At 34.1% G+C, this 17578-nt stretch overlaps 1 protein-coding gene across 1 annotated transcript in view; it reads right to left on the bottom strand.

Moving 5' to 3' along the window:
- Positions 1-17578, bottom strand: part of Col4a5 (collagen type IV alpha 5 chain) — a 217946-nt gene that overhangs the window by 64769 nt on the left and 135599 nt on the right. Inside the window, exons 22-30 of the mRNA XM_078034408.1 lie at positions 13651-13743; positions 13298-13368; positions 12768-12959; positions 11227-11395; positions 8483-8575; positions 8276-8380; positions 6762-6859; positions 5398-5548; positions 2754-2867 (exon numbers count right to left, since the gene is read on the bottom strand). Of these exons, the coding sequence (XP_077890534.1) occupies positions 2754-2867; positions 5398-5548; positions 6762-6859; positions 8276-8380; positions 8483-8575; positions 11227-11395; positions 12768-12959; positions 13298-13368; positions 13651-13743 (1086 nt within the window). The remainder of the gene's footprint in view (positions 1-2753; positions 2868-5397; positions 5549-6761; positions 6860-8275; positions 8381-8482; positions 8576-11226; positions 11396-12767; positions 12960-13297; positions 13369-13650; positions 13744-17578) is intronic.

Here is a 17578-nt window from a genome sequence, read left to right on the forward strand (position 1 = left end):
CTGGGTTAGTAGGTCATGGGATGAAAAGCATTCTGCTTCTCATCACTTGGCATTTTTTCTTTTATTTCCTGCTGTCACATGAGGAAATGATATTCAACAGGACCTTAGTTTATAAACATGTGTTAAACTGTATGGTCTGCCTTGGAAAATGGGAAACAGTAAAACTTACTTTAAGTAAATAATAGTAGGAAACATGAGTCAAAAAAAAATCTCTGAAAGGCATATTGCAAACATTTTATACTGTAGAGATAACAATATAAAATAATTTGCATTAAGTCTTATTGCAAAACAAAACGAGTATATTAATATGTTTCTTATAAAAATTTAGAGTTAATATTTCAGCAAAGTCATATTTATGAAGATATTAGTAACTGTTTTGCTGATCCAATACTACTGAAATACATGAAAAGAAATCATAACATTTTTGAAACAGGCTAAGACAATATTTTGCCTTGGTGATATAAATAAAATTAACCTAAAAATGACTACATGTGGGCTGGGGCTGTAGCTCAGTGATAGAGCGTTCACCTTGCACATGTGAGGCACTGGGTTTGATCCTCAGTGCCATATGAAAATAAATAAATATATTTTGCCCATCTACAACTAATCAATTATTTTAAAAATGACTACATGTGCCTACTATCAAATATGAATGTGGTCTTGCCGTGGTAAAAAAAAAAGATGATTTGATAACATTTCTATATTCACTATGCATTCAATAATCTTCATGATAATTGCTGTGATCTTCATTTATTTGTTAAAGCCTGTTAGTTTAGACCTTGAATTCTATGTCAAAACATATATTTATGGAAGAAACAGATGAAGATAAATTCAGCACTATTAATTACACCCCTGCACATCTTATCTAGACTTTATAAATCAATATAGTAACAGAGGAAAGGAGGAAGGCTGGGCACGGTGATGCATGTCTGTAATCCCTGCTACTCTGGAAGATAAGGTAGGAAAACTGCAAGTACGAGACCAGCCTAGGCATCTTAGGGGGATACTGTCTCAAAATTTTAAAGAATTTTAGAAAGGACGGGGGATGTAGCACAATGAAAGAATTCCCCTAGGTTCAATCCCAGAAGTGAAAAAGAAAAAGGAGAGAGGGAGAGAACATTATATGAATGAAACACTGAAGAGTATTAGCTGAATTTGAAAAGCATGAAGCATGTATACACAGATTTGTGTTTTGTTCAGGCTGGTATTAATGGTGACTTCTCACTCAGCTGTGATTAAATGATTCAAAATGTTCCCATAATCTCATGTACTTTCCGGAACTAAAAGAAATAATAAAACACGACAGAAGTGATAAATTCATTTTTATCCATCTTTGTGAATCAGCAGGTCAAGACTATAATGGCCAAGCCTAAAAATAGGTTTTTCTCAAGATTCTCTGCATGATAGTTGGAATCATAATTTTTTCATGAGTGATAAAACAACTATTTTATAACAACCTGGTTCAAAACATCAATCTAAAGCTTTCTTATTTTAAAATTGGTAGTGACATGTCTGGCACCATTGAAAAAGGTACAATGTGCCTTAAAAATCATTTTTTAAAACATAGTACACAATAAAAATAGCCTTTACTTTATAGGCTTTTAATACTGTTAATTGGTATATCTAGATTTTTAACAAAATACCTACAGTCATTTAAGGCCAGAAAAATACACTTTCTTTTCTTTCCTTTTCTTTTTTTTTTTTTGTGATGCCCAGGGCCTCATTCATGCTAAGCAAGCACTATACCACTGAGCTACATCCCCATCCCAGAAAATATATTTCTAGGGCTTCAAAGTAAATGCATCCATATTCTGAACTATGGTTTTAAGTCTTCTGATGTACTCATATAAATTAAGGAATGACTAAAAATTCCATTTTTGTTTTAATTTTACTTATTTTCATAGTACTTTGCAATAACATAATGTCAGCCTCAGGTTTGCCCTTACTATGACTGCTTAGATTAAAATAATAAGAATTCACATCACCAGATGACTCAAAATCATCAATCTCAATATACTCTCACACAAACAGAGAAGAACCTTATCATTTTCTTATGGAGGAAAAACCATTAAGTTACATGTTGACAAATACTTTTCAAGTATTAAATAAACAATACAAGAAAAATAGTTTAGAGACCTAAGTTACACAGTGATCGCCTATTAGAGGCGATCATATATATATATATATATAAATATTTATTTTTTAGTTGCAGGTGGACACAATAGCTTTATTTTATTTACTTAATTTTATGTGGTGCTGAGGATCAAACCCAGTGGCTCACACATGCTAGGTGAGCACTCTACCATTGAGCCACAACCCCAGCCCCTGTATATTATATTTTTAAAGAGTTTCTTTGGTGAGCCCTAACATTAGTTCATATGGTAAGAAATGTTTGGAGGTTCCACAGACAAAGGTGTATTATTGCTGCATAGGAGTTTAAAGTCTATGCTTGCAAAACTATATCTAGCTTAATGATTATGTCAATCATAACAAATTGCAATTGATTAAACTGCATTAGTGGAAATAAATGAAATTTAGATGAACAGGAAGGGAGATATTGGGGATTAAAGTAACTCTTTTGCTCTGACCCATATTTTTTAATTTTACATATGAATAATTTTACATACAAAATTATACATATGGATAGTTTATATCTTAAATAGGTTTGTCAAAGATGGTTACATAGTTTTCACTTTATTGATGAGCTAACCAAGCTATGATTGCTATAAAATACCTATTAACTCCAATCTTACCAGGTTGGCCTATTGGTCCAGGAATCCCTGGTGGTCCTGGTGGTCCCTGAACACCAATTCCTGGCAGCCCAGGAGGTCCTACTGGCCCAGGTTGTCCATTTGGTCCAATATCACCTTTAATAAATAAATATAGTTTAGATATTAATAACAGGTGAGTCATCAGTCCTCAAAAACCACAATACCCATGTAAAAAGGCCCATAATATTCAACAAAGATCTTGAAAAACTGGACATTCATTCAAGAAGAAAAGTACACATAAGTACCTAGAGAGGGATTACATAATTACAGTTTCATAATTTAACATAAGATGAGCACTCAATTTCAGTACCTAAATTAACTTCACCAAACATTACACAACATGAATTTGGGGACAGTTGACGTCACTTAGTCTTCCTTTTAATGTACATGATTTATTAACCAATTAATTCTATCATTCTCAAGGTGTTAATAATAAAGAGTCTTAATACTTCTTATAATTAGGCACATTTTTATTAATTTTGTGATGAAACATTTTGTGAATTACACAGTGATCGCCTGGTCAAGGCAAATAAGGAAAATAATTCAAATTATTTATTTATTTTAAAAAAGGAAATGAAAATTTATATATATATATATATATATATACACATACATATATACATATTTTTTAGTTGTAGTTGGATACAATACCTTTATTTTATTTATTTTTATATGGTACTGAGGATGTAACATACATTTTGTTACAATCATAAATAGCATTTATTTATTTTAATTAAATATGTCTTAGCACACCATTCTATTTTTCATGATGATACTTTTGAACCAGGTGTCCATACTATATTCAAACAGTAACATTCAATAATTTCATTGAAAGACAGTAACTACTGATTAACACAACAACATGGATGGATATCAAAAATATTATGCTATTGAAAGAAGCCTTACAAATAATGTACACATTGTATGATTCCATTTATAAGGAGTTCTATAACAGGTGTAGACGAACTTATAATAAAACAACCATAGCAGTAGAGTTGCCAACTATGGATGTTGGGGAAGGGACTAACCATATGGGAACATATGGAAAATTTCTGGGATGCTCTCTTTTTTTTGAGGTGTTGGGGACTGGATCCATGACCTTGTGCATGCGAAGCAAGTGCTTTACCATTGAGTTACATTCCCAGCACTGGGATGATATCTTGATAGGAATTTGGATTACAAGGTGTATAAATTGGAAAAATCTAGCAAATGTATTGGTAAGATTTATGCATCTCATTCAATGTGAATATCACAAGAAAAAAATAAACAGCTATGAAAGTTTAGTTATGTTAGGCATGTTAAAGTATTTAGGTACAAGTTTCCTGCTGTAATTTATCTAAAATGCATGCAAAAATAAATCAACAGGTAGAGAGCGGGATAGTTAGAGAGATATGTGACAAAGCTTGTGTATTATAACTTTGTGCTATTCATATAATTTTTTTCTGGTGTTGGTGATCAGACCTGGGGCCTTGAGCATGCTAGCCAATGCTCTATCACTAGACTCTATATTTGAAAATTAAAAAAATTAAGTATGGCAGGGAGAGAAAATGTTAATTATAGACAGTGGAATATGACTGTTCATTGTATAATTCTTTTACTTTTTTCGTATATTTTAAATTTTCTACCATAAAAATTTAAAAATAGAAGAATACTGAGAAACCTACTTATTTCTATCAGGCTAACTAGCAAAAATTTGGGAGTTTTTCAGCACCTTCAGTTAGCAATGCTTTGGGGAAACTGGCACATTCCTACATTGCTGGTTGGAGTGTAAAATGGTGCAAATGAAGAGGAATCTGACAATACTTAGGGTACATTTACCCTTTATTCAGAAAATCCATTTTCATTACTCCATTCTATTAGTATACATAAGCACATCCAAAATAATGTGTGCAAAAGTACATTCACTGTGGCATGATTGGTTAATAAGAAAAGACTGGCAAAAATCCATTCTAGCAATTAGTAACTGGTGGAATAAACTTAAGTATATTCATGCAACTCAAAACTAGGCAGCCATTTTTTCATTCAAGGTGTCTATGTACTATGGAGTGATCTCTAAGATTTACAGTTAAGTGAAATAAGCAAAGTGAAAAAAAGCCAAAGGGTATTTTATTTTCTTTATCTTTCAAGAAATGCAGAAAATAAAACATATGTTTATAGCCAGGCATGGTGGCACATACCTCAAATCCCAGTGGTTCAGGAGACTGAGACAGGAAGATCATGAGTTCAAAGCCAGCCTCAGCAAAAGTGAGGCACTAAACAACTTAATGAGACCCTGTCTCTAAATAAAATACAAAATAGGGCTGGGATGTGGCTCAGTAGTCGAGTGCCCCTGAATTCTATCAAGAAACTAAAAAGTGAATATGGAAATGAAGAGGAACAGAGTATAAGGGGATGAGTTGAATAAAATACTTCTCAGTGTTACTTTTATAAATTTATATTTTTTATTATCTATGCAATGAAATAAAAGAAAAAAATAGTCAATGGAAAGTTAAAAAAAAATATAGCAGTACCAGAGGGACAGTATGTGCTTTCCAGGCAATTGGGATTGTCACCCATAAACTTTCTTACAGGTTTCAATTACTATAAAAGTTAAAATCAAATTGAGAAGTAGCAACAGCTTCCATACCTTTTGGTCCAGGTAGTCCATCCAAACCAGTACGTCCAGGAGGACCTGGAGGTCCTGGGAAGCCACGATCACCTTTTGGACCAAGCGTTCCTTTGAAACCTGGGAGTCCCGGTGGCCCAGGTGGCCCAGGTAACCCAAATCCTGGCTCTCCCTTAAACATACACATGACAAAACACAACAAAATCTTCCATGACTTTCCTAGTGCTTATTGTTTACTAGAGGGAATTTAAAGCAGAAAATACAAAGTAATATTCTTTTTTCCATTGGGAGAAGAAGAGAATAAATTAAATGAAATGTAATTGGTATCTTAAAAAGAACATCTGGAAGGGTGGAAAACAGGGTTTTGTAAAACAAATTAAATGAGTTGGACTGGTTTCAGAATAAGAAAGAGATAGCACAGAACATGAGATTAAATAACATCTACTCAAACAAGGAAATGTGATTATAGACTGAGTATTAGATACTCTCAAATAATTATTATTAATTTGACCAAGTATGATAATGTCATTGTGATTTTTTATATAAAATGTCCACTTACTTAGGGGTGAACACCAAAGTATTTGTGGGTCGAACAACATGATTTTGAGATTTTGGATAAGATTTCAGAAAGAAAAAAGGAATACATTAAGTAATTATGATAAAATCTTAATAATTTTTCATCTGAATGATATACATATATGAAAGTTCATTGTATTACTTTTTTACTTTTGTGTTTACTTGAAAATTTTTATATTAAAAGAAAAATAATCAACCAACAGAGAAATGGTTTGCTCATGGAAGCCAAGGTCATGGTCAACTCTTTTTCCCATGGAAAAGGAGTAATAATGATAAAACACAGGAAGTTTAAATTAATTAAGCTCAGAGAAAATACAGGCTCAGTTAGGATAATTACATACTGCAGCAGTTTGCTGAAGGATGACTAAGGGTAGTTTGAGATTAGATAAAGAAATGAATACTAACAAATACAAATCTTTTATGATTATTATTACTGTTAATAGCAACAACAGTATCTGTGATGGAAATGGGACTGAAGGAAACAGTATGGGAAAGTCTTAATACATTCAACACATTTTCAATCAATCATTGCACAAGCATGGCCAGATATGAAATAGGATAGTGTAGGGAAACAACGGAGAAGCTGATCATTAAATAACTGGCCATTTTAATACAAGATCAAAAGCTCTTTTTTTTGGTATTCAAGTATGACTTCTTGGACTATTAGGTTTTGTGTTAAATATACTGAAATTAAAACATAATCAGTTAGATTTTGTCTGTACCCTAAAAACTTAAGATAGTGTCAAAAATTAAACAGACAGAACTAAAGATATAGGAAAATGAGATGGAATAACTTAAAATGCCCAGACCTTTGGTCCTGGAAAGCCTGGTGGCCCAGGTGGGCCTTCTAGACCAATTCTTCCAGGTGTCCCAGGTGCACCTGGAGGTCCTGGTATTCCAGGAAAACCTGTAAAATTAACATGCCATGTTTTAGTTCCCAAAGAGAAGACACTTGAAGAAATATATTAAAATTATCAACCTCACATTCTCACCTAATCAATATGCTTAGTGGCTATAGTAACATGTTAAAAGCACAATGACATACTGCATGATTACTTGGGATCAAGCCTTACAAATGTCTGATAGTCTGGCTCAATCACCTTATGATCATTTTATTTTCACATTGAGGTAATGTGCAGAAGATACATTCTTCTGGTGAAAAAAATTACTCTTACACAACAAGACATAACTAAACGTGAGGAATAAATTCCACACAAAAACTCAGAGGAGCTTCTTCTTGCATTTGAATATAGGATAAAATGTCTCCCATATACTTCTGTAAATGAGCTAAAAACAACTGTAGAGACAGGCATGGAGGTGCATGCCTGAAATTCCAGTAGCTTGAAAGGCTGAGGTAGGGGGGATTGTAAGTTCAAAGTCAGTCTTATCAATTTTTTAAAATAGTTTTTTAGTTATAGGTGGACACAATGACTTTATTTTATTTATTTATTTTTATGTGGTGCTGAGGATTGAACCCAGTGCCTCACACATGCCAGGCTAGTGCTCTACCACTGAGCCACTACCCAAGCCCCCAATGCCTCACACATGTTAGGCTAGGGCTCTACCACTGAGCCACAACCCCAGCCCCCCAGTTTCATCAATTTAATGAGGCCCTAGGCAACTTATCCAGACCCCATCTTAAAAAGGGTTGGAGATGTGACTCAGTGGTTAAGTGCCCCTGGGTTCAATCCCTGGTACTCCCCCCATGGAAAAAAAAACAATTGTAAATATTATCTGTACCTCCACATATAAAATGAAATCTGAGGCTTTTGAAAATATTTGGTATAAATGAGTAAGAACACATTTAAGAACTGTTCTCACATGAATGTGTACCCTTGAATAAGAATGAGTTCTGTGAGGAATAAAGCAGAAGTAAAGCAAAAGTAAAAAATATTTCAATAAATCAAGAAAGTTTTTTTATTTGAGGTAAAACAGTGGATAAATGTATACAGTAGATCTTTATTTTGTTTAATACAATCCACTAATTCAACAAGTATCTACTGAGTGTTTTCTGTGTGTAAGGAACCATTTGAAACTCAGAGGACATAATGATGAACACAAAATATAATAATTATTATGATTTTTGGCTTAGAAATAATTTTTGCATATATGTATATATGTGTGTATATATATATAAAACTTAAATTTTTTTTTATTGACTATACCATTTTAGTTAAACATCATGAACTTAAAGTGCATAGACACTGTAACATTTCATTTAAATTCTTTTTAGCACACAGAAAAGTTATTAATGATTCATTATCAAAGAATAATGTCATACTAACCAGGTAATGTACCCTGCCTAAAATCCATTCCAACATACCTTTGGGACCAGGGGGTCCAGGAAGCCCAATTCCAGGGATACCTGGTTCTCCTTTGCTACCAGGTATTCCTGGAAAGCCTGGTTGGCCTGGGAGTCCAGGGTCACCTATTGAGAAAGAAACAGCAGTTGTTGAAAGGGAAACATTCAAAAAAAAAAAAAAGAAGCTAACAAGTGGTAGAGATATTTTGAAATAAATTCCTCACATACCTGGAAGTCCTATTTCACCATCTCTGCCTGGATTACCAGGCAGGCCAGGCTTCCCTGGCTGGGTTATGGTCTGACCTGGATCACCTTTAGGACCTGAAAACAAGAATGGATCAGTGGTGAATGAAAAGTGTTTATTTGACTAAAACTCTCATCTAATTAAAAACAAAAGAGGGAATTGTCAAAAATCCTTTGAAAATGCAAATTAACAAAAACCCACAAGAAAACAATACCACATTATATATTCTAGGAAAGTATCAAATGTAAGTAAGAAATTTCAAAGAGAAAAAGTAGATGATGGCTTTAAGAATTTCCATGATGGGCTGGGGATGTGGCTCAAGCGGTAGCGTGCTCGCCTGGCATGCGTGTGGCCTGGGTTCGATCCTCAGCACCACATACAAATAAAAATGTTGTGTCTGCCGAAAACTAAGGAATAAATAATAAAATTCTCTCTCTCTCTCTCTCTCTCTCTCTCTCTCTCTCTCTCTCTCTCTCTCTCTCTCTCTCTAAAAAAAAAGTTAAAAAAAAAAAGAATTTCCATGATTGAAGATGTGATTAATTTTAGATGTCAACTTCACTGGGTTAGGGGATAACGAGATAGCTGGTAAAACATTATTTTGGGGTATGCCTGTGGGGGTGATTCTATGAGAAATTGGTATTTGCATTAGTGGACTGAGTAAGGAAGACCTGCCTCATCCAGTGTGGTCCAGGATCATGCAACATCTGAGGGTCTGGATAGAACAAAAGGGCAGAAAACAGGCAAATTTGTTCTCTCTCTCTTCTGGAGCTCAAACATTCATTTTTTCCTGCTCTTGAAAATCACAACTGCAGTTTTTCCAACCTTCAAACTCTGGGACCCTCACCAGCAGCTCCAAGGTTCTCAGGCCTTTGGACTTGGAACAAGATACACTACCTTCTTCCCTACTTCTCCAGCTTACAAAAAGCCTATCGTGGGACATCTCAGTCTCCATAGTCATGTGAGTCAATTTCCCTAAAAAACCCCCTTCTTATCTATCTATTCTTCCTAATGGTTTCAATCCTTTGGAGAACCCTATTACAAGATAGTATCTTTAAATATATTTTTAAAATGTAAGTCAGTTTAAAAATTGTAGTAAACAAGGAAAGTATTTATTTTTGGTTAGCTAATGACACTTTTAGGTTTTATATGTACAAAGTCCAAGTACAACCACTTCTCATTAATTGAAAGAGAGGCTTAAAATTGGCTCAGGACAAAGAAGAATTTCCTAAACATGACATAACAAGCACTAACCATGAGAGAAAAAGACCAACAAATATGACCATATTAAATCTGATTTTTGTTTATTAAAGACATCAGGGAATAATGTTTTGAACAACTAATAATAAAAAATGTTAAAAAAACAAAAGGTAAACCATGGTAAGTAAAGATTTCTTGCAAAATGCATAGCTAACAAAGAAGTAATACACTGAATATATAAAGAACTTCTCAAAATCAATAATAAAAACAAATATTCCAATAGGAAAAATGGTAAAAACAAACATTTCACAAAAAGGAAATCAAATGGCCAATAAATATATGAGAGGGCACTAAATTTTAACACAAAATGAAACTGCCAAGATATATTGCACTTAATATACTAGCAAAAATGTTAAAGTATGACAAAATAAAATATCAGCAAATATGTAGAGCAATAAAATCTCCAACATTTCTTATGCTAGTATATTGGCATATTTGCTCTGGATATCTAGTCAAGCTGCCTCAAAATGTCATATCCTCTACTTCATAAAAGTTAATCTTAAATATATACTCTAACTCAGGGATTGGTAAGCTTTTTCTGAAAAGGACCTGAGAGTAAGTACCTTAGGCTTTGTGGACCATATGGTCTCTTTAGTAAGTACTCTTTTCTGCTGTTATTGCTCAAAAAATAACTATAGACAATGGTGATTGGGCATGGATATGTACAAATAAGAATTATTTGTAACAACAGATAATGAGATGGATTTGGTCAATGTGTTGTTATTATTAACCCCTGCCCTACAGAAGTGTGAGCATGTGAACACCAGTGTGTGTGTGTGTGTGTGTTTGTGTATGACTGTACATAAAAATATTTTTTATAATAGGTCCAAATTGCAAATAACCCATTGATTCATTGAACAAAGAATGAATAAATGAATTGTAAAACACACACACACACAATGGAATAATATATATACACATATATATATACAGCAATGAAAATTAATATAATATAGCTACACACTGAGTTAAAACAAAGAACACTTACCCTATGATTCCACTAATATGAAGCTCAAAAAGAAGCAAAAATGAAGTATTTTTAGGAATGCATATATAAGTGATAAAACAGTGGGAAATGGAAAAAAATCATGTAAAAGTCACAGCAGTGGTTACTTTTGGAGAGAAAGAAGGGTATGATGATCAGGCAAGAACAGGAACAAGAAGGCAGAGGTTTTTAGGATGCTGGCAATGTTCTATTTCTTGATGTGTGTGATAATTACATGTGTGTTTCTATTATAATTATTTATTAAACTTTGCATTATAGATCATGTACTTAAAAAGAACAAAAATTTAAAAAGAATTCACCCTTAAAGTATTGTCTTCCCTTGCTATGGAGCTCTGAAGAGTCCAAATATAAAAGGCTAGGGAAATACATCTCTCAGGAAAGGAAGCCAAGTGCATCTACATGATAATATGTGTACACTCTTAAGCACAAAACTTAAAATATAACAAATAATAAGAGTAAACTTACCTGGTATTCCTGGCTGGCCTGGATTTCCTGCTACACCTTGTATGCCTTTTTCACCTGCTGGGCCTGGAGGGCCAAAACCAACAGGGCCCATAGGCCCCATATCTCCTGGGAGACCTGGTAAACCTGGGTTCCCAGGGGGACCTCTTTCACCCTTAAAAGCAATTCCACCCTGAAAAGGGAAAAGTTTACTACAGAAATATATTGCACTTAATATACTAGCAAAAATGTTAAAGTATGACAAAATAAAATATTTTATTTTATTTAAAATAAATACAACTATTTGTAGGTTGGTACTATCATTATTCTTTGTACCAGGGACTGAACCTTAGGATAGTTAACTACTGGGTCACATCCCCAGCCTTTTAAATTTTTTTTTTAAGTCAAGGGTCTCTTTTTCTCTCTTTTCTTCTTTTTCTTGGCACTGAGGATTGAATCCAAGGATACTTATATACTGAGCCACACCCCCAGTCCTTTTGGTATTTTACTTAGAGATAGGGTCTTGCTTAGGGACTTTCTGAGTTGCTGCAGCTGGCTTTGAACTCATGATCCTCCTGCCTCAGCCTCCCAAGCCTCTGGGATTACAGACATGTGCCATTATGCCCGACTTAGGTTGGTATTATTTAATATAACTAAGGAAACGATACAGTCATAAATAGTTTTTCTTAACAGCTACATAAATATAGGTGCTATTATGGAATGGTTGGTATGTAGGATCAATTCACTTAGTTATTCACTCTTTCAACAAATATATTTGAGCTTGTCCTATGTGTTAAGTGTGAGAATATAGCAGAGAATATAAGTAGACACAAATCTCAACTCTTATGAAGCTTACAACCTAATAAAAGTCAAGAAGGTTATAGTCTAGCTAACATATTATAAAATCTACTTCTAACCTAAACATTCTGGGCCATGTGTTATGCCCAAAATGAGACTGCTCCTTAATGTTTGATATTTGGCTCTGTGGTACATTTAACATGGCCATATACTCATACTAACTTCTAAGCATACTTTACATAAAAAGCACAAATATATGGTTGTCAGCTATAAATATGTGGAACAAGAAATGGATGAACCTCATGATGACTCAAGCATCTTAATCTCCTGCCTACCTATTCATATCTAGTAGTAGTATACTAATGTGTTAGAAGTTGAACTGAATCATAAGAATAGTAAGGAAATACTACAAGTAATGGTGTTCTATTACTATATGTAATCATATTTTTTGAGCATAGATTGGGTGTACAACTCAGCACAAGGCCTATCCTTTATTTTAATTTAGGAAACTATTTTTTTTATACTGGTGATTAAACCCAGGGCTCTGCACATGTACTGAGTTACATACTCAGACCTTTTATTTTATTTTATTTTTTAAAATTTGAGACAGGGTTTCACTAAGTTGCTCAGGACAAACTTGAACTTGAAATTATCCTGCCTCAGCCTCCAAGGTAGCTGGGTGGTGCACACCACCACACCCAACTCCTAGAAAACATTTCAGTGTGGAAATTCAACATTAAAAGACCAAGAAAATCAAACCAACTCACAGGCTCTCCTTTGGGGCCAGGAAGTCCTGGCAATCCATCCTGTCCAGGAGTGCCAGGTAAACCAGGAAGCCCTGGAACTCCAGGGGAGCCTAATTCTCCTTTGTCACCCTTCATTCCTGGAAAAGTGAGGATGTCACCAGGTTCACCTTTAGATCCAGGAAAACCTGGAGCACCTGGAGCTCCTGGTATGCCCTAAGTGGGGGAAATATCAAAGTAGAGGGGGACAAGAAAGAGGAAAAAAAATCAGTTTCATTTTTGTAATACTTTCTTATCTACAGTTTAATCCATCAACAATAACATTTAGTGTAAAAAATAATGAAATCAAGTAAGGCACAAGTAAGGGAGGGTCAAGGAATCAAATAAATTATAATTTAATATAAAACCTATCTATCTCTCTATATACGTGTCTATAGAAAATATCTATCTATCTATAATCTATCTAACTACTATGTAATCACTCCATAAGTGAAACTCAAAGTGTGTATGACTTTCCTCTAATTCTTTTTGATTTATAATATACTCAAACTTACTGGTAATCCTTTGGGACCAATTGCTCCAGCATGTCCTTTTTCACCTTTCTGTCCAGGGAAACCAAGAGATCCTAGCATGCATACACATAAAATAATGTGAGTTTTGAGCTTGCAACCTCAATAAAGCTCATAGAAATCATCAAGTCAGGAAATCAAGTTTTAAAATAAGAATCCCATTCTATCTCACTTAATTTTCATTTTTATTTTCCTCTTTTAAAGTCTTGAAATGAAATCATCCTTTATCTTAAATAAATTTAATATTTCATGTTATGTATAATATTGTACTTGCTGGTATTTATTAACTCTAACTTACTAGAATCTATCCAAGAAATATTTTATGCAGAATGTTTTACCTGGAGGACCTGGGAGACCTGGCAAACCAGGTTGGCCTGGAGGCCCTGAAATACCAGTTCCAATGCAGTTGAAGCAGGTGTCACCCTTGTCACCTGGTAAAAATTATAATAAAAATTATTACCTAGAAGGAATACTTTGGAGATGGTTTGAGGATGGTATTGAGGATTAAACAAACCCAGAGGCACCTTACCACTGATATACATCCCCTGCCCTTTCTATTTTACATTGAAATAGAGTCTTCCTAGGTTGCTGAGGCTGCTTTGAACTAGTGATCCTCCTGTTTCATCTTCCTGAGTCAATGGGATTTCAGACATGTACCACCATGTCTGGCTGGAAGGGGATATTTAAACCTTCTTTAGAGAAGTCCTAAAGAATATAGTAGTAAGGGATAACATTTCTACCTAACAGTGTATTTAGAGAAGCTTACGTCTAGAATCAATTCATTGATCAATATTTACTAAGTGTCCACTGTATGCCAAGTACTGTTCCAGGTATTTGTGATACACTGACAGACAAAACAGACAAAAATCCATGCCTTTGTGGAGCTCACATTCCACCAGTAGAAAGGAATGATAAACAATGAAGGCAATAAATGATATATTAAACATTTTATTATATTAAGTATAGTAAGTATTTTAAAATATATTAAAGTGTTATGTTTGTAGTAAATGCAGAGCTTGGTAAATGAGATTGGGTATGCTAGGGATGGGTGAGTGGAAGGAAGGTTGCAAACTCACATAGAGCGGTCAGGGTAGACCTCATTGAAAAGAAAATACACGAGAAAAAAAAACTTAGAAGGTGTCACATGTGCATAAGGAATAGCAAGCAGACCAGATTGCTGGAGCAGAATAAAGTAGAACCACATCAGAGAGTGAACTGTTTACAAGGAATGGGTTCTTATGGAATATTGTATAGGTCATGGTAAACTCAATAGCTTTTATTATGAGTAAAATGAGAATCTTGTAGAAGAATTTTAAAAGAAAAGCAAAGGTTGTTATGTTAACAATAAGCTCTAAGGGCAAGGATGGAAACTAGGTAACCACTTAAGAGGCTACTTCTATAGGGTTCTATGAGAGAGATGGTAGTTCATTCCGGAGTTACAGCAATGAAGATGATCAGAATTGGTTAGGTTTATAGTAGAGCCAATGGGATGTTCTCATGGATCATACATGGAATACAAAAGAAGAGAGCTATCAAGGATGACTCCAGGGTTATTTAACCTGAAACAACTAGAAGGCTAGAGCAGACTACTTTTCATGTAAGAAGGGGAAGATGGCAGTAAAGCAATTATGGAAAAGGAAGTAGCAGAAATTAGGATTGTAACTTGATCAGGATGTCAAGAAACATTGACTAAGTAGTTTCACACACAAATCTAAAGGCAAAGAGTTATACCTGGACAGGAGACAGAAATTTGGAAGTAATTGACAAGTTCATCGTATTTTCAATAAATGAGCCAAGGACTTGAACAGACACTTCTCAGAAGATGATATTCAATCAATCAAAAATATATGAAAAAAATGTTCATCATCACTAGCAATTAGAGAAGTGCAAATCAAAACCACTCTAAGATTTCATCTCACTCCAGTTAGAATGGCAGCTATTATGCATACAAACAAGACTAAGTGTTGGTGAGGATGTGGGGAAAAAGGCACACTCATACATTGCTGGTGGGACTGCAAATTGGTGCAGCCAATTTGGAAAGCAGTATGGAGATTCCTTGGAAATCTGGGAATGGAACCACCACTTGACCCAGCTATTCCTCTTCTTGGACTATACCCAAAGGACTTAAAAATAGCATACAGCAGGAACACAGCCACATCAACATTTATAGCAGCACAATTCACAAAAGCAAGACTGTGGAACCAACCTAGATGCTCTTCAATGGATAAAAAAATGTGCCATATATACACAATGGAATATTATTCAGCATTAAAAGAGAATAAAATCATGGCATTTGCATGTAAATGGATGGAGTTAGCGAAGATAATGCTAAGTGAAGTTAGCTAATCCCAAAAAAACAAATGCTGAATGTTTTCTCTGAGATAAGGAGGCTGATTCATAGTGGGATAGGGACAGTGAGCATAGGAGGAACACACGAACTCTAGATAGGACAGAGGGGTAGGAGGGGAAGGAAGAGAGCATGGGGTTATTAATGATGGTGGAATATGATGATCATTATTATCCAAAGTACATGTATGAGGTCACAAATTGTTGTGAATATACTTTGTATACAACCAGAGATATGAAAAATTGTGCTCTACATGTGTAATAACAATTATAATGCATTCTGCTATCATATATAAATTTTTTAAAAGTCAAAGGACTGGATGAATGAGTTTAGGTATGGAAGAGGAATAAGGACTGAGCATTTCAAAATTAAAAGTTGAACATATAATTCTTAGATGTATAAAAATACAAAGAATCTACAATATATAAGACTTACTACAAAGCCACAATAATTAAGACAGTCTGGTATTGATGCAAGGAGAGATAAATAAAAAAAAAAGAATAGAGAGGTCAAAATTAGACTCACACATATATGGTCATGATTTCCAATACATGTTTTAATGAAATGAATACATTATTATAAGTAATACAAAAGTATTAATAAAATTTTGATGGTTTTTTGTATTATAATACTGAGTCAACAGTATACCTATAGGAGAAAAAAACTACTTTGATCTCTGATTCAAACTATACATAAAAATTAACTGAAGATAAAAACAAAGATCAAAATGTGAAAGGTAAAATGATAAAACACCTAAAAGAAAACTGGAGACACGGCATACCCAAAGCTATGGGATACAGCAAAAGCAATACTAGCAGGGAAGTTTATAGCAATCAATGACTGCATCAAAAAATTATAAAGCTCCCAGATAAACAACCTGTCACTGCATCTGAAGCAATGAAAAAAATCACTAACAAACTAAATGCCAAATTAGTAGAAGGAAAGAAATAAGAAAGAGCAAAGTGGAAATAAACTGCATGGAGATCAAAGACACAGCACAAAAAATTAATGAAACAAAGGGCTAGTTCTTTGAAAAGATAAAATAGACAAACCTTCAGCTGGACTAAGAAAAGGAGAGAGAGAAAATCAAAGATGAAAAGGGAAGCATTGTAACTGACACTACAAAAATACAAAAGCTCATTAGAGATTATTACAAACAAGCATATACTCACTAATTTAATATTCTGGAAGAAATGGGAAAATTCCTGAATACATACACCTTACCAAGACTGAATCCTGAAGAAACAAAAAACCTGAACTGACAATACTTTTTAATTAAATTGAATCAGTAATAAAAGAAACCTCCCATTAAAGAAAAGCTCAGAACCAGATAGCTACACTGCTGATTCTACCAAACATTCGAAGAATACCAATTCTTCTTAAGTTATTCCAAAAAATCAGAAAAAGAAGTCATTTAGCACATTCTATAAGGCAAGTATTACCCTGATACCAAAACCAGGTAAGGACACAACAAAAGGAGGAAAACTACAGGCCAATATCCTTAAAAAACAGATTTTTAAAATCCTCAATGAAATGCTAGCAAACCAAATCCAACAACACTTTATTTTTTTCCCTACTCAGAAATGCACTTTTATTGTAGTCTCAAAGTCAATTTAAAGAGTTGGGTCACAATATTTGATAATTGCTGCATTATAGCTATAAATAATAAAGGTATTCATTATGTCAGATTGATACATAGACATAACATAATGTGATCATTCTCATTCCCCTTTACCTTCCTTTTCCCTCCCTTCAACAGCACTTTAAAAAAAATTACTTCCTATAAGTAGGATTCATTCTAGGGATGCAAGGAGGGTCCAATATATGCAAATCAATAACATGATATATCATATCAACAAAACGAAGGACAAAAACTACATGGTCATCTCAGTTTGTGCAGAAAAAGCATTTGATTAAAT

Source organism: Ictidomys tridecemlineatus, chromosome X (genome assembly GCF_052094955.1).
Source record: "Ictidomys tridecemlineatus isolate mIctTri1 chromosome X, mIctTri1.hap1, whole genome shotgun sequence".
Lineage (NCBI taxonomy): Eukaryota > Metazoa > Chordata > Mammalia > Rodentia > Sciuridae > Ictidomys > Ictidomys tridecemlineatus.